Below are 27,259 nucleotides of genomic sequence, written 5' to 3' on the forward strand. Positions count from 1 at the left end.
TACTGTCTAGGGGTTGGCACGCGGGACCGTAACCAGTGGCACACTAGGAATAAGTGTGGAAAAATATTTAAATTGTATTTTCGGATCCTGAACGAGACCGCCGGCAGAGCGCGTCTCCCCCTGCAGAAGGAAGCCATGCACGCAACACAGCGCAGAAGGATAACTTCTATGCCCCGCTCTCTTTAACTCCAGTTGACTTTCTGCTGCTTTCCTCCATGGTGAAACGATCAGGGGTGTAGCGCACTTCACTCATTGCAGTATAAGGAGCTGTACATGCCGCAGTTTTTGCGTGGCTGTGTCTTTAGTTGAAAGCCCAGTGGCGATCTGCTCATCTGTCATCGAAAATAATATGCTACACAGGGGACTGGCCAACTGTGTGTTCTGGAGAATCACAGTATGTCCGGTCGTCAGCGAACCGAGCCGGTCGCCAGCGGGCCGTTGACGACCGGACTCGGTTCGCTGACGGCCGGCACCGCCCTTTATTTAAATGTGTTTAAACGGCATCATGTAAGTTGCGTTGACAGCTTCCCCGCAGCGAGGCTCCCCCCGCCCTCCAGTTGACAGTTCACGAGCCCCCCCCCCCCGTTTACAGTTCACGAACGTCGGCACACTAATCAGATTTTATTTTTTAAATGGCACTTCATATCAGAAAGGTTGCCGACCCCTGGTCTATACTTGACCTCAAAAGCAAATGCTTACCTGTTCCCCTCGTATATTCTGAACCATGAGTCCAGACCTGTCTCTGTTAGCAGACATGTAAAGTTGTGTCGGGTAATTGACTAGACCTTATTGTTTGGCACATCATTAAATGCTGAGTGCACTTATTTTTAACAATGTAGCTTTTTCAATGCCAAGATCCAAAGAGTTAAAGGTGAGTAATTATGTTTTCATGTAATTATGCTTATGTTGGATTTATTTATTTTTTAATATAGCTTACTATTCCTTCGGAACCAGACACTTTCTGAATGGCACAATTCTAAAACTATTCCTGCTCAAGGTTTCTTTGACAGGCACCTCTATCATTTTCAGTTGTTGGCCTCTAATTTGTAGCGTTCTCCTTGATGATTGAAATGCCCTTTTTGAATGTCTCCTTTTTAGTCCAATAATGTTCTTGAGCAAGATGTTGCGCAGCATACGATGCGACTACACAACTCTCTGATGCACTTAAGCTTTTACACATAATAATGAAGGTTATATTATTTGTGTAAAATGAATGCTCACATTGTTGGAATTACACTTAATTAAGGGATTTAATTAAAATAAATGCTCAGAGTTTTCAGAGGAAAATCTTTTTTTTCCTGCACAAATCCTTACCTGAACTGAGGTTACTAAGAAACAAGCTGCTTGAAATGTTAAAGGAATAGTTCAGAAGTGTTGAGGTAAATGTGCTGCTGTTGTCCCCGTCCACAGCATCACATTGTTTGCTCCTGTGTTGGTAACTCAAGAAACTGGAGAATGCCGAGCTGGAGGTGACACACAGACTATGGATAAATTCATACAACCACACTTGTAGAATAATCTGAATTTCCTCCTTTAATCAATTAAATTGTTTGGTTTGAAGGAACATTGAAAATGGTGATGAACGCCAATCCCAACATTCTTAGGTGTCTTAAGTGACACATTTACAAAAACTATAAAAAATAAAACAATCTTATAGAAACAATACATTAAGGCGGCAGTGGCTCAGTCTGTAGGGACTTGGTCTTGGAACCAAAGGGTCGCTGGTTCATGTCCCGATTGGACCAAAAAATATAATATGGAGTGAGCTGGTATGGAGAGTTGCCAGTTCACCTCCAAGGCCACTGCCAAGGTGCCCTTGAGCAAGGCACCTAACCTCAAAACTGCTCCCTTGGTGCCGGGTACCTGGCACCAAGGTACCCGCATGTACCTTGTACCTGCATGTATATCCTGTGTGTGTAATGTGTGTAAACACAACAGAGTGGGGAAAGACATTTCCCTGTACGGGATGAATAAAGTATATCTTCTTCTTCATTGTCATTTATGTATTAAAAAACACATTTAATAAGCTTTTTGGATGCAAACCTCTTGATGTGTAAATTAACCTCTCAAATAAATGTAATGATGTTTCCCTTTGAAATATAAGCAGTAGAAAGTAACATGAAAGGAAAAGTCTTAAATAAGAGTAGCTCAAATGTGTTTATTATCACAGGACTGTGTGTCCTTCCATCACAGATCTTTAATGGCCTGAGAAAAACTGCTTGAAATGTTTTCTATTTTAATATATCATTTCTTTGGACTCATGGTTTGTTTGTTTGTTTGTAGCCTTTATTTATCCAGGTTAAAAAATCCCATTGAGATCAACGATCTCTTTTACAAGGGAGACCTGCGGCACATTTAGTTACACATATAAAAACAAACAGAAAACAAAAGGACATCACAACATAATTACAGGGGTATACATTAGCAACCTATTTACATTTACAGGTATCCAATAATGGTGAACGCATTACTATAACATTAACACTGACTCTTGTCCTTATAAGAAAATGTTGATGTCAACCGAATTATGGTAATAATCAGTGTTTTATTGCAATTAGAGAGTGCCTAAAGTGTAAGAGTAACAGGCAGAAAAATGCCATTCGTTCATCTCATTTTACCTACAAGAAAACATGCAAAGTGTCTGTAAACCTCTTGGCTTGAAACTGATTTTAATAACTCAACCCCTACGCAGAATATTTGTCAGGGTTACATTTGCATTTAATCAGAATCAGGTTTGATGCCAAGGTGTGTTTTTTTGCATGTTTGGTTCTAAACTAATCACAAAACAACTGCAACAGTGATATAACATAAATACAATGGGACAATTGAGAATACAAATATGAAATATATCTGTTTTAACAATGAAGAGCGGTGCTGTAAAACAGTATTTAGTTTAGAGGACATGTGCAATTATGTACAGAAACAATAGTCACAAGCTGAGTGTTAATGTGATGTCTATGAGGCGGGATGTGAAACACAATTAGTTTGGTTCATCAGGCTGCATCACTTGAAGCCAATATATTTCTTCATATTTTGTATGTTGTTGCAAAAATAAAGCTGCCATGCAATGCAAATAGATAGCTCTTTATTCTAACCTTTTATGCTATTCACCTTTTTTATATTACCATATTTTATTCAATATGCTCCTTAGATCACTTTTTATTTTTATTTCATTTTCTAGCATTGTGAAGCAACTTGAGATGACGTTGTTTTTAAAGTGTGCTATATAACTGAAATGTATTATTATTATTATTATTATTATTATTATAGCAACCTGATTTTTTTGTAAATCAGAGTCATGGTGTTTTTGAGCAACTGTTTTTTATGACACCTGTAAAATCATAACTGTATCTAATAGTGAATCCCAAGCATGAAAGATTGAAGAATTACTAAGGATACTTGTGTTAACTAGCTAGTAATGATAAAGTGCCAGTATGCAGAAATACCTTCAAAAAACAGAAGGTCAGACTCAAAGATCTGTCCTTGTAAAGGTTGTGGTGAAACAGAATAACTAATCACTCACCTGCATGCAGGCAGTCTCTCCCTGCAGGGGGGCTTCTGCACCCTCATTTATCTTGGGGAGTTAATGCCAAATTAGCATTAAAGGTCCTCCTGTTTAGGCATTTATGTAGTAAGGAAACAAAGGTACATCTAAACATAATAGCGTTTAACACAAATTCAAAGACAGACAGTACAGAGCGGATGCAATAATACCAGTTATACATTATGGTCTTACACATTGTTAGACATTTTGTTGGTGCATTTGTCAAAAGTCTTTCATAATTTTCTAGAAAATTAGAACCATTCATTGTGGAAGGTTTCCTGCAAATTACTATTTCCAATGGAAGGTTGAGTGCGTGACTAATTACTTCAGTGTCAGTTAGTTCCAGTTGATTCGTATAAATCTTTTTATTTAGACAGCGTGACATTCAAGAAAAGTAAATACCAAACCACTTTTCTCTGTAGTTGAAGATAATCAGTGTCACCATGCATTGCACCGAATTAGGTTGAAAAACTCCATCAAACAAAGCAATCTTTTAGTTTCTCCTCATTAACATTTGAGCTGTTCTTTCAAGAAACTAGTTTCTGAAATTGACAATGGCTATTAAATATAAAATTTTGAATAAAACAGATTCACAAATCTTAAGTGAAATATAAGTGTGTTTATGTGTCTTACTTTGTGTATCGTCTTAGAGCAATGTCTCCATTCCTTAGAACATTTGAATGAAATGAAGGGATAATTTAAATTAAGATTATCATTTTATTTTAGCAAATTCTACTTTTAATTTTGAGTTTTTATCTATGTGTCATTTGATGAACAGTTAGCTTGATTTAATGTTATTAGTGTAGCTGCAGGAAGACAGCTTGAAATATCTTTTTCTCAGATGTTTCAGTATCTTGTGTGATTTGGAGAACATCTATGCCTTAACCCCTTCCCCAAATCCATCGACAGAAAACCAAAGGCGTGTTCTCGGATTAACATATGCTGGCATTAAAGGGTTTTCTAACTGCTAGCTCAAGTCATGAAATGAAAAATGTGTGAACAAAAGGGCTCACTCTGTCCTCCATCACAAAAGCTTTGAATACCTGACTTCTTGTCTTAGAACATGTTGTACATTTGGACTATGAATTTAGCAAAATGTGGGCTTCGCTGGTGAAAGAATAGTTTAAATCCCTCTAATCCATTAATGAAAATGTGTGCATTTGTAAAGGTGGAGATGTGCTATAATAAGACCATAACACATGACTACATTCTTATGTGGTTGCCACAACAATAAAGTGCACTTAATGTTCTTCTGCTGCTCTGTACATCAGCCGTTACACAAGACTGTACAAAAGCTGCCAATGAAAAAATATGTTCTTCAAATTGTAAGGACTGCGAGGTCATTTTGTCGATTTAGATGTTTTATTCCTCACATTCTCCAAAGGGACAAGCCTATTATAGAGATTAAGGTTAGAATTACTGCAAATTGGAGTGAGGCATTTCAATGAGGGTCCTTGCGAGTGGGAGAATAACCCTGATAATAATAATAACATCCAAACTCTTACTCATACTTTTTATCTGTCCCTTTAGCTCCAACATTCTCCACTATGCTCACTAGCTGGTTGCTAACTTGGTTTGCCTGCCCTTTAATGCTGGCCAGATAATATACAGTGGGGTTGTTAGAAATCTTTGCTGAAAACAGCTAACGCAGCTTCACAAATAATAACATGAGAGTGAACCAAAACAGTAAAGGTGTGACACATTTATCAACATTTCAGTGTTAATGTTAATATGCCAGAATTATTTCATGAGCTCGCTTCAATCTGTAGTCCCTCTGAAGGTTCATCTTTGAGAGTCATCCATTCACATGACACGTAGTCAATATTTCCATTGTTTGTCATACTAAAATATATATTATAACAGTTTTAACAAAGTTACAAACTGCAAATATTAAAAACTTTGATCCAGTAGAGACTGTGCTGTTGTCTCGAAAAGAACAACACGAGAAGTCTTTCAGTGTCCCAAAACAACACGTGAGAACATTTCTCTAGCAGCTTTCAATAATTATGGCAGATGATGTTGATGTTGAGCTACAAACTCCACATATGGAGGTCGGTTGGGAGGGATGGGTAAACAAACATCAGATTTGAACACCTGTCGGCGCTGATGGTTTTCCTATTTAAAAAAATGTAAGATATACTATAACTTAACCAAATTGTTTAGTGCCTAAACTTATCCAAACCTTTGCTCTAGTGTTGTCACATCATAAAACTGAGTTATGCTTTTTAGTCAATTGCTTTGGTAGGCCCTAATTATGAAGGGGCCATTAGATTGGAAAGTGCCTCTGAGTGTCATTTTTGAGGGCCTCTTACCACTAGTTGATCCAGTAAAAGCTATTTCAAAGGCACGATCACACCTCGATGTGAGATCATCCAACAAAGCTGCAACATAATTATTTGATGAGGCAATGACGAGGTACATTTATGTACTTTTTTGCTTTGAAGTGGAAATGGTTGATAAATGGTTTAACATTTAATCAGTGAGGCACCTGGTGAATCTCAGTCAAAACATCCACCCATTACTTCCCCACATATTACAAATTAATTCTAACCCTTAAAAAAGTACAGTGCCTTTATCTTATTTATTTCTCCATTTGAAAGTCATTCAAGCTTTTTTCCTTATATAACCTATTCCTTGTCACTCTTTGCACATACAAACATTATAAATTCATATGTTTCACAACACTGGTAGATTGCCTCCATCTGGCAATCACCATAGTAAGGGATCATATATGTATGTATTGGGATTGAAAAGCCATTATTGTCTGTTGTACATAATGTTCACAGAAAGCTTTTTCCACTGCAGACTTTCACATCCATTTTCTATCCAACATACTGTAAGACAGTATTCCACTTCATGGTGTAACAGCTTTTAACCTGCAAACGTTTGTGAAAGACACTGAATTTAAGTCAAAGCCACTGTAAGTCACATGTATCCAGAACAATTGATAATTTAAAGTGGACCTATCATGCTATATTTGAATAATATAGTGTAGGACCATACCTATATAAGGCATATTTATACTTATTTTTTTTCAAAATACCAAACAGATCATGCATTTTAGCCATGCCTCATTTTGCTCAATTTGACAATTTCTAGTCTGTGAGAACAGCACCATCTACAGGCCTGGCATATGTACTACAGCGTCTCCAGCGCTTTCGAAAGGCAATGGCCGTGGCTGTCTCCTCCTGATTGGTGGAGTTGGCCCAATAGCCGTAGCGCCACTGTCCTGACGTCAGGACAGTGTTCAAATCTGGATCCGTTTTTATCAGATCCGTTGCAGCCCCTTTTTTAGGGATTTGGGTATGGAGGAAAATAGAGAGGGTTGTGTTTTCTGACACTTGGTGAGTTCCCTGGAACACCGGGGACACATATTCATGTATAAAAGACGTACAAAAGTGCATTTTGCATGATAGGTCCCCTTTAAGTTTAGAAAATAGCTTGTAATGCTATTTTCACTCACAGGGATAACAGGGGCATTAGATGAGAGGTTCAATATCAAAATCTTCAAAATGACACCAACCGGCACCTCCTTCACTAATAAATGTTGTATGCAGTTGCATGTCCAAACAACAACAGATCTTTCGGGTTTATAGGTATAATAGCCGTTTTATTAGAGAAAGGATCTGTACACATTTTCATGAATCGTTCATGCCATCAAGGTGAACCTTTCTTTTACTTGTCTTTAACTAATAAAAGTTTCACAAGATTCAAACGAGCAACAAGCTATAAAAGTTGTTTTTGGTTATATAACGAGGACACTTCTATTTTTTAAAGTTGTAATTTGATAAGATTGAAGATTGAAGATTTAACTTATTGTCATTACGTAGTACAGGTGATATGTAACAAAACGGTTTCTCTGCATTTGACCCATCCTAGTGTTAGGAGCAGTGGGCTGCCATTATGTACGGCGCCCGGGGAGCAGTGTAGGGAACGGTGCCTTGCTCAGGGACACCTCGGTAGCACTTGGTCTTTCCGGGACTTGAACTGGTGACCTTCCAGTTGCCAAGCCAAGTCCCCTATGGACTTCGCCACCATAAGGTTATTCTTGCACTTATATAATATAGGTTAAAGGAAAGGGCAAGCAGCAAACATAATGATTTAATTGCGTCAAGGCATCCATTTACATATAAACAGGAATAAAAAAAAGGTCAAAAAAATAAAGGTAAAAAAAGCCCAGGTAATGAAAGTAACAGTGTGTGTGTGTGTGTGTGTGTGTGTGTGTGTGTGTGTGTGTGTGTGTGCGTGCGTGCGTGCGTGCGTGCGTGCGAGGAAGACATTTCACCATAAACAAAAAATGTAATCACAATGTATCAGAGCTGAGCTAATGCTTTTCCACTGAATAGCTCTGGGAAGTTTTCACAATATTAAATGTGTTTCATTTAGCAATTAAACTGCAGGCAACATCATTGGCTGCTAGTTAATCAAGCAAGAGGGTGAATAAAGTCTGTGTCGTGAATGCAAAATTCACAATAAGACGCAGACAAAGAGGGTCTTCAGGGGGATGAGAGACCATGTGTATTTGGCTCTTCCTAGAAAGCGGGTTAATGCTAATGGTAAGAGAAGGCTTAATGCTTTGTTGTTCTTCAATTTAAGCTATTTTTCTTTACCTCTTGGACCAGGAGGCTGATCAGTAAAACAAAACAACAGAAATGCAGGTTATAAAGTTACGTATTTATGTATCTCTGTCGTTTTTCACTCTAAGTGCTTCTGTCTGTTGTTAGGTGCTTTTAGAGCTTCTTCTCTGAAATCAGCAGCATAAAAGCATGAAAGACCATCCAAAAACATAGGGAACTTCTCAGCCGTCTGACAAGCTTTTAGATTTCAAATGGATGTAGATTATAATACTCTCTCATTTTTAGTAAGAAATATTTTAATTCAGTACTTTTTTACATTGGGCGATTGCTACTTTAACATAAATGTCAAATGCACTGTTGTTTATAAGTTCCAAATGCATTTAATAATAATTGAAGATACATTTATTTACAATGGACTCAACAATTCATTAACTTATGAATATGTTTGCACAGTGTTGCTAAATTCAGCCTATTTTTGACACAACAAAAACTGTCTTACATCTGATTTAATTTCATGAAATGCTGTCTGCCTTTTCTAAATAGGGAAATGGGGGAAATTCATTAACTTTATATAAACATAATAGACACAAAGCTGCGCTGAAAGCCTCCCTGCGCTTCAGACCCTGTTTACTCAGAAGGCTCACTCCTCCAGACTGTGAGTCACTGAGCCGTGACTCAGTCCTCTAATGTGCTGCAGTCCCTGTTTGGCATGAAAGCAGAAAGCAATGGTATTGAACTGTGGTTACTTTTAGGGGTGCAACTAAAGGTTATTTTTGTCAATGGTTATACTGTTAATTTGTTTTTTTTTGCATGATAAATTAGTTGTATAATCTAGAAAAGTGTCAATCAGTGATTCACAAAGTCCAAGAGTCTTCAGATTTAGACAAATTCAATAAAACCGTTGACTTATTTCTTGAATGATGCTATAAATGGGGCGAAGCCTGCGAGCTAGTTCAGGCAGTCAACTCGAGCACTTATGCTGCATTCATACATAACGAGCTTATTGTCAAATTGCACTGCAGCTATTCATTCATCATTGTAATGGTTTTGAATAGAAAACCATGATTTGTAATGTAGATTTAGTCATCACAATGACAATGACAATTATTGTTGTTTTCCCAGTATGAGGTGAAATCAAAAACAATGTGTCTGATCATCCTGGGGGAACAAGCCTGCGATAAACAGTTATTAAATGTGGAGGGAAAAGGATGAACATTTCTCTTTTAATCATCTACCAAGATTGATATGATATGATAATAACCACAGCCAGTAAACACATTTAATTAAGAGCAAGAGGCCAAGTTGAAAGTAAAGTAACTCCAGACAACCTTGATGGAAACATTTTAGGAAGTAAACCTATTATTTTTCTAGCCAGGAGTTTGATAAATACCACCCTTTTTATGTGCAGTAAATAATGAAGCATGTGAGCTTAGTTTAGCATAAATTATGCAACAGTAGGAAACAGCTAACTTGGCTCTGTCGCGATGGTACATAGCACACAACCCTTGTTCAACATTAAATGTCATATTTACTTCTTTTTTTTTGTACGTAATCAGGATATAATGTGTTAGTTAGTGAGCTAAAGAGTTGTTAGTAAGTAGATTGTATCACTTTTCTGCAAGGCAAGGCTAGCTGTTTTCCCATGTTTGTCTTAATGCTAAGCTAAGCTAACCGGCTGCTTGCTGTGGCTTCATATTTACTGACATGAGAGTGATATTGATCTTTTCATCTTACTCTCCACAAGAAAGCTAAGGTAAAGGTGACAGAACCGGGCACTAAAAATAAATGTTGCCTAGGTCTAGCTAAAGGAGTCTCATTGAAAACCCACAATTGGAGGGTTTATTGTAGCCTACCCGTCACAGCAGTGTTGTGTGCGAAGTTGGTGGGATGAAATGCAACACTTTTGCCTAGGCTACTTGACAGACAAGCACTGCACAGTTTCAAAACGAGCTACATGATCTTCAAATAGTATGTTTGATCACGTTCTATCGATCCCTTTTCCAAACCAGCTTGCCTCACATGTCCGGAGACAACACCAGACGTTTATGGCAAGCCAATTTAGCTTTTATTCATTTCTGGAGGATATCAAAAAATAAATTCTTACTAGTAAGAATGCGAATTCTTGATATCAAAAATTCAATTCTTACTAGTAATTATGTTTATTTCTGATATCAGAAATTAATTGTAACTAGTTGTAGGCTAATATGTATTTCTGATAACAGAAATGCGATTTTAACTTGTGAGATTTGCATCGTTTTTCTCATTCATTTCAATGGGAGTTGGAATTTGAACTAGTTCAAATGCCCATTTCTGATATCAGTAATTCAATTGTTGATATCAGAAATACAATTTGAACTAGTTCAAAATCCTTTTTTTGATATCAAGAATTCAATTGTTACTAGTTATAATTAAAAATGTAATTATAACTAGTAACAATTGAATTTCTGATACCAAAAATGTGCAATCGAAGTTAAAATTCAATTTTTTCAATTCAATAGATTTGTTGATATCCTCCAGAAATGAATAAAAGCTAAATTGGCTTGCCATAATCAAGGTGCCAAACAAAATCCACAAGACACAAACACATCTGATTGTTTGGACAATAACATGTTTAAACTTGCTCTCATAAAACAGGGAAGAACAAAGAAAGGTACCATCGAAAAGTGACTACAGGCAATGTGCATGTTTTAAGGAGTTGCCATTATCTTTTAACCAAAGAATAGAAGGTATGGGTAAAATAGTTAATGTTTTGCCTCCCTAGGAAACATGTTTTCGAAAAACCTTCTTGTCTTTTATAAATTCTGACAGACTTGCACATTTGAAAGTAAAGATTATTTTAATAAAGTTAGCTGCCATTTTGGAAACATTTAGATAGTGTGAACCCCCTAACAGAGTGCTTCAAGGAGGGCAGTGCCAGACGGTTCACAATGAAATACCTCGACCCCTCCATTCTCGCTACCTTTTTTATCAAAAGCCCTGGAGGGAGTAGTCTACGCCCAGCTGCAGTCTTTTTTTAACCATGCATGGAATCCATGAAAAGTTTCAGTCTGGCTTCAAACCCATGCACAGCACTGAAACAGCCCTTTTAAGAGTTTTTTAATGATCTGCTCCTAGCCGCCGACTCAGGTAGCCCAGCTGTCTTGGTGCTGTTAGACCTGACAGCTGCCTTTGACACTGTGGACCATAGCATCCTGCTGTCACGGCTTGAACAGTCCGCTGGCATCACAGGCTCTGCCCTTGCATGGTTCAGGTCCTACCTGACAGACCGTAGCTTCTCGGTACAGCTAGGTGCCTTCTCCTCTGCCAAAGCCCCTCTTACCTGTGGGGTTCCCCAAGGCTCGATTCTGGGCCCCATCCTTTTTCTACTGTACATACTGCCCCTAGGTTCAATTCTCACAAAACATAATACTCCCTTCCACTGCTACGCCGACGATGTACAGATCTATCTGCCTCTCAAAGCAAATGTCAAACACTCACTACAGCAGTTGATGGACTGCTTAACAGAGATAAAATCCTGGCTGAGCAAAAACTTTCTCAACCTCAACGAGAGCAAGACTGAGGTCATCTTTTTTGGACCCCAACCACCAGCCTCTCCGGTTGATATTCTGGGCTCTCTCAAAAAAAACATCCTCCCCTCGGTCATGAACCTTGGAGTGACCTTCACTAGCACTTTTAAATTCGACAAGCAGGTCAGCACCGTAGTCAAATCCTGCTTTTTTAAAATAAGACTATTGGCCAAAACCAAGTCGTATGTATCTTTTAATGACCTAGAAAGGGTTATTAACGCCTTTGTAACCTCGAGACTGGACTATTGCAACGCTCTGTATGTGGGTATGGACCAGGCCTCAATTAAACGCCTGCAGCTAGTCCAAAACGCAGCTGCACGTTTGCTGACTGGCCACAAAAAGCGTGACCACATCACCCCAATTCTGGCCTCACTACACTGGCTTCCAGTTCGGTTCAGAATTGATTTTAAAATCCTTTTATTTGTTTTTAAAGCACTAAATGGGCTGGCTCCGGCCTATATAGCTGAACTCCTCCAGCGCTACACCCCAGCCAGAGCTTTAAGGTCTGCTGACCAGCTGCTGCTGGTAGTGCCCAAGACCAGGCTTAAAGGGCCCATGTCATGGCCATTTCCACTGATCATAATTACATTGTTGAGGTATACTAAAATAGATTTATACTGTGCAATTTTCCAAACTCACATTGGTTTCGCATACAGCATCTCTGTCAAGCATGTGTATTCAGCAGTATTCACTTTCTCCACTAAACGACTCGTTGGAGCTCTTGCCCCCCCCTCCCTGTGAGCCTAGTGTGCTCCGATTGGTCAGCTCGGCCACTCTGTTCTGATTAGTCAACCACCAGAGAGGCTCCGCCCGCTTTTTTCGGGGAACATCAGTGTAATGGTACAGCTGATATTTTATACTAACTAACCGAACTGAACCTACAACTGTTGTTATAGAAGAGTGTGACGGCCCCAGGGCCTTTGTGCAGGTGTGTTGCAGGGCTTACGGTGGGGTGGAGCTGAAGAGGGTAATCAGCGCGATCACGGACACCTCCGTAGCCGGTGCTATTAATCCCAGCGGCCCGGAGTCTCTCTCCAAAGCGGCTGCAGAAGGACAAACTGAGCGACCCTCTCCCCTCGACCACCTATCTCTGCATTTACCACAATAAATGTGCCGTGGTTTTGTAAACTCGAGTATGTCTCCTTGCCTTTCCGTTGTGGCCTACGAGCCGACATAACAAAGAGTAAGTTATTTTTACCTGTAATAAACTACTACTGTTTGATCAGAAATCAAATCATGGTTTGCTAATATATGAATTCAGGGAAGAAAGGATAGGCCTACTAAGTATTTCCATTAAACTTTATTTTTAGAAATGTACAAAATGAACATAAATATACATATATACACACGGTATATCATCCATTCCTCCTCCTCTTGCCTGCGCACAGCCGGTGCGGTGCGGTGCCTTTTAGCACGAGGCCTCAGTAGTAGTAGAAGTCCCGTCCCCGTCATGGATTGTCCGCCAGGATCTGGCTGGACGAAATCAAATGCAAATCACAAAATATTAGAGAAACTTAGTTGTTTTAGATTCGTTAGTAGTAGTTGTGTAATGAACAGCTTGCCTGCTAATATGCTAACCTAGCTTTGTTTACCTTGGTAGCTAACACGATATGAACGTTAGCTTGGAGGAAAGGCAACTATAATGCAGTGTAATAAAACTACTATGAACAAAAGCTAGTGGTTCATATTAGGCTAGCAATAACGTGTTTATAATTGCAATCGTATACGGGTATTCTGCTACCATACAATGTAACTTGCATGAATACATTGTTTTGCGCTAGCATACAGCTAGCCTCGTTAGCTACATGCAGTATATGTACTGTCACAATGTACGGTAAATCACCCGGACTATACTGTATGAGTATTCCGTGTGTGTGACTGCAGACATTCTCCTGCCATGACAAACATGTAAGGCCATCTGCTGACATTGTAGTTGATATATTTAAACGCTAGCAACGTAGCATCACAAAAATGTTTTTCCGACCAAATCTAGCTCTAGCTCCGTGTGTTAGATCGGTTGCATACACGCTACGCCAGCTATAATGTAATTACGTTTCGCGACTGACCGCACGGCAAATCACCCGGAGTATACTGTCAATAGGTATTTTGTGTGTGAATGCAGACATTCTCCTGCTATGAGATACATGTATGCAAGGCCATCTGCTGATATTAGAGTTGATATATGGAAACTCTAGCAACTTAGTTAGCACAGTTAGCACTGTGTCAATGGCTTAGCAGTCCAACACAGTTTACACATTTAAACAGTCTTGTTTGATAAATACACAAATAACAATGCAAACTTACAGGTTGTATACCCGGATCTTCCCCTGCTCCAAACGGTCCAAACAAGCTGTGCATATCCGGCCTCAAACTGGGCAATGTTTTGGAAGCTTTCGTCTGTGAAATGCCGGTTCTTCGAACCTCTGGAGGAGGAACACGCCGCTGCTGGTGTGGCCATAGCTCTTCGGGATTGGTCCATTTCGTTCCGGGTACCGCATGACATCAGGCGGTACCCGGAAGAATCAAATGGGCAGTGATGTATCTCCAACGAGGCGTTTTGGGGAGGTATTTTCTGTGTTAGAGTTTTACTCGCTACAGGGTGTACTTTGAGGGTTTTGACTCTGCACACCGTTTACATGCATAAAAACCTTCATAACACACAAGGGGACGGGTAATAACCGGAAAAGCATGACATGGGAGCTTTAAAACTCGAGGGCACCGAGCCTTCGCAGCAGCTGGCCCTAGGCTCTGGAACACTCTGCCCCTCCATGTGAGGTCGGCCCAGACCCTAGGGGTTTTTAAATCTACACTAAAAACACACTTCTTCTCTCTGGCTTTCTAGTTAGAGCGGAGCACGACTCCTGACTTTTCCTTGTGTTTTTTTTTAATTTTTTATATGAATTGTATAAATAACTGTGAACATGATGCCATGTCGACATGGGGAATTATCTTAAAGCACTGCTGTTGCCTGAAGTCTACTTCCACTGAGAGGGAAATTGCCAATATTCTCTGAATTGCTGTGACTTAAAGTCACTTCCAATCCTGGAACATTTAATTTATTGATTTTCAGCGCATGCAATGAAATCATCTTTGAAAGTTAACCACATAGTATGAGTCATAGGCTTTGAAACAAATATGTTACGATAAGATTTGTCGCCAGCCCTTCAACTTTGTCCATTTGAACAGTGACCCCTGTTGGAGGGGACTGTTGAGATGATCAAATAGGACCACAAAACACAGGACTGAAGAAAAGTGGTTCCAGTTTTCCAGCAGTCAGTTCATCTTCCAGTGAGTTTGACAACCTGTGATAAGACTTTAAAGTTGTGTGTGCTCTACTTACATTCCCTTTGGAGGATGTGTGTGTGTGTGTGTGTGTGTGTGTGTGTGTGTGTGTGTGTGTGTGTGTGTGTGTGTGTGTGTGTGTGTGTGTGTGTGTGTGTGTGTGTGTGTTTATTTTAATTAAACATCATGGCTCACTTGTGTAGGAGAAATGTGAACATATGTTTATAGCTGTTGTTTTTATTGTTCTCTTGTTTCTTATGAGTGGAATTAGTTTATAGGCACATGGCTTCATTTTTTTATCGTTTCCCTTTTTAATTTGTAACGTTATTCCCTTTGGTTTTGGTTTTTATACTCTTAAGCTGCTGTAACAAGTATGTTTGACCGTGGGGAATAATTCAAACTCGTATTTTATCCTACATTACTTGATCTATTTCAATTGAATCTCATCCGAAGGACACTGAGCTGGGACGTCTGATAAAAGTCCTCTACAAAGTAGCAACATAAAGTTGAATAACATTGTGCTGCTTTCTCAGATAGAATATCTATGGATGATTCAGTGATCTATATGAATCACATCCAGCACAGGAACATATTATTTATCAACCTGAACATGCACCACTTTACCAGGAACTTTTATTCTCAGAACGTCTTTGTTTTTTTCTTCTTAAAACTGTTCATGGTTTATGAACCAACACCTCCACCAAGTGGCTTTACAGTGAACTGCATGTGGGATATAAAAACTGTACATAATGTGTTTTTGGTCATGAATAGCATCTTTTCAGTCAAATTAATTATACACTTGTTCAATACAAGTCACTACAGCATTTCAAACTGAACTGTGAATAAATGCAATGGAAAAAAAGAACCACAGCACAAAACTTAGAGCTTTACATTTTTATAAGACTTATAAAAAAAGAAAAAACATAACACATTAATAACCAAGGCATGTCATACATTGTGTTTTTTCTTTGTTTCTCTGAGGATTATTTACAAACAGGCTTATTTACATATAGCAATAACTCAGAAATGAAAAAGCTACATCGTCTAGCACGAACAACCAGTTAGCATAATGATAATATATTTGTTATGTACAATGTAACTGGCAAGGCTAGAGCAAGAAAGAACATAAACAAGTCTGCAAAAGGTTTAAATAACTTCAAGTATCTGTCTTCAGATTTCATGGAGGTTTTAGTCCAATGGGAAGCAGATTTTAAGCGACACCGAAGATAAACCAAAAATGTGGTGGAGCTGCAAACCGTGTAGTGTTGCTGGGACAGGACAGGAGGAGCTATAACCGATGGAAAGGACATCACAGACAATGCAATAAACGTGGAGACAGAACAATCACGTCTGTGATAAATGCCCACTTATTAATAAACTTCTAACACAACCATGGGAAATCTCCTCTCTACATATAAAGTGATATCCAGCTTATTGGCCTATAGCACCTTTTTTACTGCTTTGAATAACAAATGTGCAACAGGCAGAAAAAAGACAAAAACAAAAGGAAACAACTGTTCCTCTGGGGAAAATGAGTCGAATGCAACAGGTTTCCAAACAGTCCTCATGTTCCTGGACTTTGTATTTGAACAAAACATCTTAGGTATCCAAAAGTAACTTCACAACATTCTGCGGCCGTTTAATTGTCTCTCTAATGAAACTCTGCGTTCCACTTTAAATTTAAACTTCATAAAAACTGCAATACAGCAACTCATTCCTCCACAAGTACCTTACATGTAAATGATGGTCCAAATATAATAAAACCATTGTCAGAACTACAGTCAGTTGTATAAGAAGATCTGGTTAGTCTTAGCAGTAGTATTGCCTACTCTAGTTATATAGTCACTATTAAGAAACATGTGGCCCCAGCACGGGCCATTTGTCCTATTAACGTCTCCAAGCGCATGGAACACTAATGCTACTTCACGACGTTCAGCAACACTGTGAGGCTCCACTGCCTCCTTTGATTACATTTCATTTTAGTGTATGCGTTTTGGAAGGAGATAAAGAAATTGTCCATGTACAACAAATCACGAGCAAGTGTCATGGTCTCTGAAGTCCCCCAACGCAAGTCTCAAACGGGACCCGTCACAGTGCTCCGCTTTTGACAAGTCCCTCAAACGAGGAGCATTGTGTAGACTCTAGTGTCATTTTTTAAGACCTTAAAGTAGAGCAGCAAAAAAAGTGAATTCAGATTTCTGTTCTTGTGTGGCTCAAATAAAAAAACGCCATCATGTGTCAAATGAAAAAGCTGTGTCAGAACCAAACCGGGCTACGAGAAGTGAAACTTTTAGGACCGTCCTCTCAAGACTAGTGCATTTCCTGGGGAGCAGGGTACCATTTGAGAATCTGCTCTGATGCCTCCCCGAACCCTCTCTCCTCTCAGCAGACAATGAGGGCCAGGGGCTCGATTTCCCGACGCTGGTTTTTCTTCAGCAGCTGAATGCGATTGTGGCAGTAGAACTTGATGGCCCTCCAGTCGCGGTGGTTGCTGACCAGCAGGGGGCACTGCTGCAGGCAGCGCTCGCAGTCAGCCTTCGCGGGGACCCGGAGATCCGTGATGTTCTGGGTGAGGTGCTCCTCGACCGCAGCCCGCTCCGCCTCTGACCAGGGACGCTTCAGGACGCCTCGCTTTCCTACACAGGAGAGATGAGAGGAAACTTGAACATGTGTGTCAACAGCTTCTGTCATTTTACACGATGCAAGTGATACCTCTCATTGACCCCCACCACTGCTCACAGTCTACATATATATATATATATAAATCACTTTAAGATCTGCTTTTTAGATTCCTGCATAGTTTCCTAATACACATTATCATCAGTCTTTTTTACAGAGACACCTCACAGTGTTTTATGACTTGCCACTTGGCCACTTGACCTTGAGTTCAGATGTTTCGTAGATTTGGTTTAACTACAGTAGATCAACCAGCTAGCCATTTAAAGTTAATTTAACTACTATACGCTATAGTTTTATTTATGACTTAGCATTGTTATAGTATAATATGTCATTTAAAAAGTCATAGAGTCAAAAGTCAAAGTATAGTGTGTCATAAAAACTATATTTGTATTACTTTTTTCCACACACAAATATATTATTCTATTATTTTCCACTTTTTTCAACATTATAATTTGTATTGAGTCTATTTTGGGGTTATTTGGACATAAATGCAGTGTACATTTAAATATCACATGTACTTTATATTTATTTACATTCCTTTGTTTTGGTAAATCATTATTTGGCAACTACACCTATTATTAAAACCTTTACAAACCTGATTTGGGCTGTCCTGAGTCCCGGCTGTGGTGTGTGGAGGAAGGTGGAGCAGATGGAAGGGCTGGCTGGCTGTTCTTCAGCTTCTTAGGTCGGCCCACCCGCCCGTTGTTCTTGCCCTTCCTGACATACAGCAGGGTAGGTGTAGGGGTGGGAGCAGGAGCAGGGGCAGGGGCAGGGGGGGTTGCCTCGGGCTTCTCCTTCGTCTGCTCCCCTTCAGACTCTCCCTCCGAGTACGAGTCTGCAGAGTTTCCTGACATTACTGGAGAGGAGGCGAGAAGGTAGAAGAAAAATCTGTCACTGCTCTGCTTCTTCCTTAACAAACAGCTTGTCAACACACAGAAAAACATCCTTCAAAACTGGAAGAAAGTTTGCAATCCTTTTCCAGCCGGGGGATGTTTGACACCATGAAGGAAGGGAAGAGACAGCGTGTTTTGGACAACAGAAACAGACACATTCAATTAGAAAAACTCACCGTCCAGTTCCAGGCAGATGTGGTTCAGGCTCATTCCTCTGAAGAGAACTCCATCTCTCTCTCCGCAGAGCACCACTCTGCCCACTCTGCCCATCAGGCCTGGGTCTTGTCCAATTCCAGCACAGTTCTGTGTCACATGGTACTCCCTCTCCAGGAAGTGCTCCAGCCTCTCCACAGCGCTGCCTCCAGGCTGCCCGGGCTCCTCTCCTTCTCCCAGGAGCAGCAGCTGCGTCAGGATGGCGACCTGCCGGCGGACCCTGGTCTGGGTCAGGGCTCGGGGGTTGCGGGTGCCACTCGAGCGGGCCAGGCTGCGGAGGAGGTCGGTGCCTCGCAGCGGCGTGGCGGGGGAGTGGTATGGCCTGGCGAAGACATACGGGTTTGCGGGGTCGACTCCCACTTCCTGCCGCGTCTGCAGGAGGAGCTCCAGGCAGGGCTCGCAGTGAGGCGGGAGGATGAGGGGCTGGACTCTTCCTCGTTTACCCTGGACCCCGACTCTGGGGAGGTGGGGAAGCACCAGACGCTCGAAGGGGGACAGGGAGGCCTCTAAGGGAGTGAGAGCAGGAGGGGCCCCCGGTGGGACAGGAACCGGGCACTGGGGAGTGATGCGAGCGTGGTATTCTGTGATGGAAAGCTTGGAGACCTCACACTCACGCCGGCGGTTGTACAGGATGAGCAGAGCCAGGCTGGAGTGGCACAGCAGGCGCCAGGCCTCGGCCGACTGCAGCTGCCGGGACAGGGACAGGAAGGCAGAGTGCTGCAGCCGCCGGAGGTACAGCACCAGAGAGGACAAGGACGAGAGGAGGGGCAGCATGTGGTGACGCCCCGAACCACTGGAGGAAGAGAGGTGGTGAACATGAGGTTAGTTATTCATTCTTATAGTGTTAGTTCAAATAACTTGGAACAACTTAATGGTTTGTTACAGTATCCTACAGTCTAACTGTCAATGTTTTAAAGTACGAGCTAACATGTAGCAACAGAGTCCGGCAAGTATTAGAGGGGAAATATTAGATGATATCTGTGCAAATAACAACTATTTTGATGACTATTTTGATGACATTATCTGCAACTGTTCTAATAATTCAATGATAACCTTTATAAACCAAAATGTGGATCACTTGTTTAAGCATGCGAAATTTGAGAATTTGATGGGTTTTTTTGTAAAACATTTATTTGGGTTTTGGACTGTTGGTTGGACAATTCATTTTGTAAACAAAGTGATGTGTTATAAAATAATCATCCTACAGATTTGCTCACAAAGCAGGAAAAGTCGTAAAGTTACCTCATCAAATCCTTGTCCTTCTCGTCTGTCCCACTTTCATCTTCCACCTCCATCACTCCATTCTCCTCCTCTTCTTCCTCCTCCTCCTCCTCCTCTTCTTTTGGTGGCTCCATCTCTTTGGCCAAATTGCTGATGAAGTGCTGAGGGCACACCAGCTCAAGATCTTCCTCCTCCTCCTTGGGCCTCTTTATCTCCACGACCTCCACATCATCTTCATCTTCCTCCTCCTCTATCTCTCCCTCCTCCCCCTGTCTTTCCGTCTCCATCATCCCCATTGATCCCCTCCTGGACTGCGTCACAGCCACAGGGGGGGGGGCTTCTTTTCAGCACGGACACCAGCACGGCGCTCTGTCCTTGTGGAGGAGTCAGCACCGGAGGGGTGGAGTTTCTCCCAGAGGAGGCAGGGGATTGGTTAGCTGCTGTGAGAGTGGGCGGAGGCATGGAGAGGTCCTGGGCGCCAATCTGCGGAAGTTCTGAACTCTGTCTTTCGCTCTGTGGCGACGGAGAGTGTGTGTGAGCGGTGGGAGGGTTTGTGCTCTGTGGGTGCAGACGGGGCATTTGTGTGTAGCGCTCCACGAGGGCGGAGCACACTTCTGGTTGGTGGGCATGGTGTTTATCCAAGTGGCGACCCAGGGAGCGGAAGTGACGTCCGCAGTGCTCGCAGGTTTGCCGCATGGCGTCTATGGACACGCCTCTGGGGGCGTTTGCGCTGATGATGCCTTTGGTGATAGAGCCATGTGGAGCCGGAGCTTTGAACACAGGCTTAGCAGAAGAGGAGGAGGGAGGGGAGGACTGCGCTGGAGGGTGGGATGAAGAAAGCGGGCGGTTGTGAGGAGGAATGCTGTTGGGCGAAGCCAGCGAAGACCGCCCGGCTAGTGTCCGATGGGGGGTCTTTTTCTTTGAAGGGGTGTTGCGCCGCTTCTTGCGCCGCTGTTGTGCCCGGCCGCGGGGGCTGGCGTTGTCTTCTTCTACAGAGTCTGAGTCACTGGCGTCAGAGTGGGAGATGGGGGAGGAGGAGGGGGAGAGGGACCATGAGGGGGTGACATACTCCTGCTGCTGCTGCCGATGCTGGGCTGACACGGAGAGAGGCTCCTCCTCCTGGAAGTGAGACAGAGAGAAAGGGAAGTGAAAAAAAGAACATGTCACCTGATGTCCGGAGGTGTTTTTAAAGGTCCCCTATTATACTGTTTTTCATCAATATATTATAGGTCTCAGATAATATACAAAACATGTCTCTGAAGTGTTTGGCTCGAAATACCAAACAGATCATGCATTGTAGCATCCCATAATCCCCTCTGTTTCAGCCCTGTTTCAAAAGTGCTGATTCTCTGTTTGTTACTTTAGATGAAAATAAGGAGCCACTCCCAACGCCCAGATATTTATGCGAGATATTTGGTTAAAAATAACACAATGATGCTGTAGGAGGATATTCAGGTGATCAGGTGGTGGGGGTTACCTTGGTTGGTTGTTGGCTAATGGTTACACAAGCCAAACACTCGTTATGACATCATAAAGTGTCCAAAATGTGATCAGCTCATTTTCAGACAGGTTTTTATAGAAATGGACCAGGACAAAAAGTGAGAGAATCTTTTTTCCTGAAACTTTCAGAATCTCTTTACACAGACCTAAACATGAAAAAGTGGGTTTTGCATAATAGGTGACCTTTAAAGTATTCATAGAGTGTTCAATGCAAAAACTAACATAATACAAAATATATCATAAAATACTTTTTCAATATATTTTCTTTTTCTTTTTCTTATTTGAATCCAGATTTGTGTTCCTGAAGTCTGGTCCCTGATTCCCACAGTGGTCAATGTAAACCCTCTTTAAACTAACTGCCCACCATGCTACAAACTGGATCAGTGTAATTAGATGCACAGTCGGGAGAGTTGTTTCATTTTAAAGCAATAAGCAAAAATGTATCACCGGCTAGAGAATCAGTGGTGTTTATTGCATTTGTCGGCACAGCATGTGTGGCAAACAGCAGACAGCATAAGCATGGTTACTTACTGTATGCTGCTTTACTATAATGAGTTAAAGCTGATGATATGTTGAATCATTATTACACATAATAAAACAATTATCCAGAACAGGGGGAGTAAAACTGTATTATAATGATTATGTTGAGTCCAACATTAGTGTTGTCCACCCACATCCAGACAGGTGGCATCCTGCAGGCACTGTGGCGCATTACAACCGCATCTACATTTACTCACTGATATTCAGTTTGTTCAGAATCAGTGCTGCTTTTTACAGCACAGTGATAGGGAGTAATAGTTGTGAGAAGCTTACTGCATAGCATAATTCATTATCAAATGCAATGCATGTATTCACTATATTTAAAATAGTCTCTTAAACAGTGTAGGTTGATTCTTTTGAAAACAGAAATAAATGTAGTTTAGTTGACCTCCAAATACCGCTGTTTTAATAGAGTGACAATCACAGATTTTATTTTCTGATGAAGATGGAAAGTTTCCAAAGCAACCAAATATCTCAAGTTGAAGTTGTGTCTTAAAATTATATTTATTTGTGGCTACTTTGCTACAATGACATGATCATTATCTGAATATCATGAATATGGGGAACTAGTTAAAAGCTCATTATGTTCACCAGCTGATCACTAACTTTGTCTACTGTTTAGAAGAGAGCAGGTTGTGTACAATTAATAGAGTTCATTGCCTAGTTGTCACTTCTTAAATTAGTAAAACTGATGTTTTAGAATAGAATAGGAGGGATGAAACCCTCTTTAATGGTCACACATGCAGAGCACACAGCACACACAGTGAAATTTGGCCTCTGCTTTTAACCCATCCTAGTACCAGGAGTCTAGTACTAGGAGCAGTCAGTTTGTCAGTTTGTCAGTCTAACTGTGCTTTTAGGGAAAAGTGTGTTTTCTCTTACCTTTTTGATATTATTGTTATTCTCACTGTCGGAGATACACTCGTCTTGTGCTGGAGACGCAGGACCACGGAAACTCTGTGGGACACAAAGCAGTCACGTTAAAACCAGCACACTGTTAGTTACTGTTGCTATCAGCCTCAGCTGTCAATCAGAGAGCAGGACGACACCCGTCCACTGCAGGTCATCAGCACAGAGGACCATAAGGACTCAAACTCACTGACAAACCAAACAAACAGGAACATATTGGATATTCTCAAACACTGTGTGAACACATTGCTTAAGGTTGGAATACATTGAAACGTTGTCACTTTCCGCCCCCTAGTGTTTCTATGTGGTATTATTGTTGGTGAAGCTGTCATAAAGTGAACCTGACTGCTTTCATTTTTTTTTCAGAGCCTATTGATTTAGCGACACATTTAGCAACTTTCAGACCATTAGAGGAAAAAGCCAAGATTAACTTCAAATATATTATATTATGTTTTACTCCTAATGCGCTCAGAGTAATCACAGTCCACAGCTCCTCTGCCTGCAGCCAAATCATATTTTTAGGACTAAACAATATTCAAATAAGCGTATGACGTTGTCAGGACACATTTTATTTTCCTCAGTTGCTCCATTTCCACTACTTGAGGTAGTTACTGCACTGATACCGTTAGGGGTTAGGGGATAGCGGCCTCAGGTGGAAAACAAAGTGCTATATTCTTCATGTTTTGATTGAGAATCGCTTGACACACTTCCTTTATCCCGTTAACTGAGTCTATATTTTCCCAGGAGTTCATACCAGCTGGCAGACAGAAATGTTTTAGGGAAACAATGTGAACTCTGATAGCGTCATTATCCTACAACCATTACTGTGTATAATCACCATTTAGTCCATACTGATGGATCAAACCAAAAAACATGTCTGCTCCAACTTTAACATATAATTATATGGCTGTGAGCAACCGAGACCTCACCTCAACCTCTGCTGTCAATTTCATTTCCTTAAACGGATTCTCTTATCATCATTTTGTTGAGAAAATTGATCCGATGAAGTGACATCCATTAAAGGAGCAGATGTCTTGGCATAACCATGGTTACTGTTGCTAAAGCACTATAGGTAGAGTGAGAAGTGGAGCTCAACCATCACCATGGTAACCCCATGCCTTGCTTAGTGTGTGCAGCTGTCTGTGTGCGTGTGCGCGTGTGTGTGTGGGTGTGTGTGTGTGTGTGGTGTGTGTGTGTGTGTGTGTGGGTGTATGTGTCTGTGTGTGTGTGTGTGTGTGTGTGTGTGTGTGGTGTGTTGTGTGTTGTGTGTATGTGTCTGTGTGTGTGTGTGTGTGTTGTGTGTGTGTGTGTGTGTTGTGTGTGTGTGTGTGTGTGTGTGTGTGTTGTGTGTGTGTGTGTGTGTGTGAAGCTGATCAGCAGTGTGTGAAAGCACATACGGTTGTGTACCTGAAGTTATCAGACATAAGGAGTGTGTAAAATGTATTTTGATACTTGATGTAGTAGACAAGGACAGACAGGTGAACAAAAGTGAGATTATTTCTTGGCCGAAGTTGCAGGTTTTGGATCAGAATTAACAAAAGTTTAGAGTTGAGCTTCAAATTAGTTAACCAATGGGTTTAAGTTTAGGTAAGATTTAGAACAAATTTAAATAAGTGCGAGAGCTTACATGTAGCTCTGCTTAATCAGAAACATAATGTCTTGTGGATGGATTGTGTTCAGGTCTATTGAGGCTTCCATTTGTGTAAAATGGTGAGTCAGGTTTGATTTTCAATTTCAACACTTGATTTTTTATGAAATTATGTAAAAAATGTTCTCCAACTTCTTTACACTAGCTGCACAGGAAATATCAGAGGGTTTTTCAGGTTGTCTACGTATATCTTAATCTATCAGCAAGAACAATCTAAATGCACGACACGTCACAAAACAGCAGGTTTAAAAGTCTACTTTGTTGTGTCGTGACATTTCAGAGACATGTGTTTGTGTGTGGTGTGTGTATCAGTTTTCAAAGGCACGTACCAGGTTCTCCCCCCACTCCGTCAGGCTATAGTCCACAGTGATCTCCTCCCCCTTGGTGATGTCTCGGATGGCAATGACCACCAGACGCACCTGGCTGCCACAGTGGACCTCTCGGATGCGGCAGTTAGGAGAGGGGGGGTACGGGCTGGTTGTTGGGGCCGGAGCAGAGGCGGTGGGTGCTGCCGGGGCCGTGGAGGCGGGGGACAGAGAGGGGGCCGGTGCGGGGGGTGCAGAGGAGGCCGCAGCAGCTGGGGTAGACGCAGAGCAGGAGCCGGTCCGGAGTCCGGAGGAGACTTTATCATGAGTCTGAGCTGATGGAGAGCTGGAGGTGAGGAGAAAGGTTAGATTCACCACCTTCATCAGACAATATAATGCAGTTGTTTTTTTATTCATTCATTGTTGGAGTCATTAATCTGACAAAAAGGTTATTTATTTATCCTAGTGTTTTTTTCTTTCTTTTCTGTTATACTTTATTGTAAATTCAAAGATATTTGTTTAGTTTTTTACACTTCTTTGTATTCTTGTTAAGGAGATTTGACATTGGGATCTGGAAAATGTGGAGGTTTTTTTTTGCATGAATGATTCATAACTTATTCAGAAAAATAATGAATTATAATAATAATAATAATAATAATAATAATAATAATAATAATAATAGATTTATTTTGTTAGCGCTTTTACAGGTGCTCAAAGTCGCTTTACAAAGATAGTGAAAAGAAAAGAACAACAAATAAATATAGTTAAAGTCAAATTAAAATCAAGCAACACAAAAACAATCACACATTAAAAGCCAGATTGAAGAGGTGAGCTTTTGTGAGTTTTTTGAAGGTGGTGAGGTGAGTGCAGTCTCTGATGGGTTGTGGGAGTGAGTTCCAGAGGGAGGGGGCAGCGACGCATCATGTCCGGTGATTGATGCGGGTGGGGATGGATAGAGGTTGGCTTCTGATGAGCGGAGGCAGCGGGAAGGGGTGTGGTGGTGCAGCAGGTCTGTGAGGTAGGGGGGGGGGGCTGATTGTTGAGGGCTTTGTGAGTTATGAGGAGGACTTTGAAGTCGATTATTTGACGGACGGGGAGCCAGTGGAGGTTCTGGAGGACGGGAGTGATGTGGTCTCGCGAGCGGGTGTGGGTGAGGAGGCGGGCAGCAGAGTTCTGGATATGTTGGAGTTTATTGAGGAGGTTGGATGGTATGCCGTAGACGTAGAGCAGAGGCCTGTACTACGAAGCCGGATTTTCCTAACCTGGATATGTTTGAGTTAGCCAGTTGGCCCAATCCAAAACATACGCGCTCTGGCTAAGCTGTACTACGACGCTGGATATCAAGTGGATCGCTCAAGCCAGCCGTGTCCTATCTAGTTAGGTGCGCGTTCACATGAAAGGGGTGGTATTTGGAGCATTCGACCAATCTCAAACACGGACAAGCGTACTGACAGCGCAGCGTCATACTTCCTGAATGAAAAGTGAACTATAATATTAGTAAAATATGAAGAAGTTAAACTTTAAACATCCATGACTTAAACACTTTATCCAGGATAAAAGCCACATAGCTGCACCTGCAAGGTGAATACAGCTGGTAAAAGAAAAAGCGTTTGAATGCGTACATTAACAGGTTTATGATATCACTGCCCCGTCCAAGACACGAGTGGATCTGACTTTAATTACATTTGACTCGAGTGTTTCGTCAACTTAATGTGTTGTTTGAAATAATTCTTCTGCATACAGTATGTGACACTGTGAGTGTTGCACGGCCAGATACGGCTCAAGAAGCTGACTCAAATAAGGAAATATATGATACATTATGATGTGATATGATATGAATGATAATGGGACACATCTACGTCTGCACTCACAGTGCCGCGGACTGTACTTAATGTTACTCTGATCCGGTTACTTATGTCGTGGCAGATATTTAAGTAAGCTTTCTTAACGCTAATGTTATAATAGTCAGATTGCTCTGAAGATGGGAGGGGATATTCTATTAATGTTCACGTTCACACAGTCAGTTGATTTTTGCCGGCCGTCTTTCCTGCAACGACAGTTTTTCTGTATTTCCTCTATCCTGTAATATGAATTGATCACTTTAAACTCCGCACACGGAGCTCTGATTGGTCAGCAGGCAGTGCTTTCACTGAGTTGATCTCTTAGCCTGCAACCTAACCTCCTCCCGAGCAGGTTAGCCGCTCAGCATAAGTTACCATGGAGATCCAGCCCGCTAAAAAGAGAACCAGCGTCGTAGGACCGGAAAGCCTGAGTTTTCCCTGAAGTCAGCCGGCTAAGCGAAAATCCGGCTTCGTAGTACAGGCCTCAGGGGTGCCCAATACGTCGATCGCGATTGACCGGTCGATCGCAAAGCTAGTGTGG

At 41.4% G+C, this 27,259-nt stretch overlaps 1 protein-coding gene across 1 annotated transcript; it reads right to left on the bottom strand.

Moving 5' to 3' along the window:
• Window positions 1-15,848: 15,848 nt before the first annotated feature.
• Window positions 15,849-25,261, bottom strand: si:dkey-117m1.4 (serine/arginine repetitive matrix protein 1). The gene is made up of 7 exons (XM_034120800.1): window positions 24,902-25,261; window positions 22,898-22,972; window positions 20,333-21,094; window positions 19,997-20,286; window positions 18,718-19,547; window positions 18,244-18,504; window positions 15,849-17,605 (listed from the first exon to the last, which is right to left on the bottom strand). The coding sequence occupies exons 1-7, from the start codon at window positions 25,259-25,261 to the stop codon at window positions 17,352-17,354; spliced, it is 2,832 nt and encodes a 943-aa protein (XP_033976691.1). The 3' UTR covers window positions 15,849-17,351.
• Between the last annotated feature and the right edge of the window lie 1,998 nt (window positions 25,262-27,259).

Source organism: Trematomus bernacchii, unplaced genomic scaffold, assembly GCF_902827165.1.
Source record: "Trematomus bernacchii unplaced genomic scaffold, fTreBer1.1, whole genome shotgun sequence".
In the NCBI taxonomy this organism is placed as follows: domain Eukaryota; kingdom Metazoa; phylum Chordata; class Actinopteri; order Perciformes; family Nototheniidae; genus Trematomus; species Trematomus bernacchii.

Excerpts from the sequence above, each read along its gene's own strand:
- si:dkey-117m1.4 (XM_034120800.1), bottom strand. The coding sequence starts at position 25,261 with ATGAAGGTGGTGAATCTAACCTTTCTCCTCACCTCCAGCTCTCCATCA. Across the intron at positions 20,287-20,332 it reads AAGGACAGAGCGCCGTGCTG|TCCAGGAGGGGATCAATGGG; the intron begins GTGTCCGTGCTG and ends GCTGTGACGCAG. Across the intron at positions 18,505-18,717 it reads CATCTGCCTGGAACTGGACG|TAATGTCAGGAAACTCTGCA; the intron begins GTGAGTTTTTCT and ends CCTCCTCTCCAG.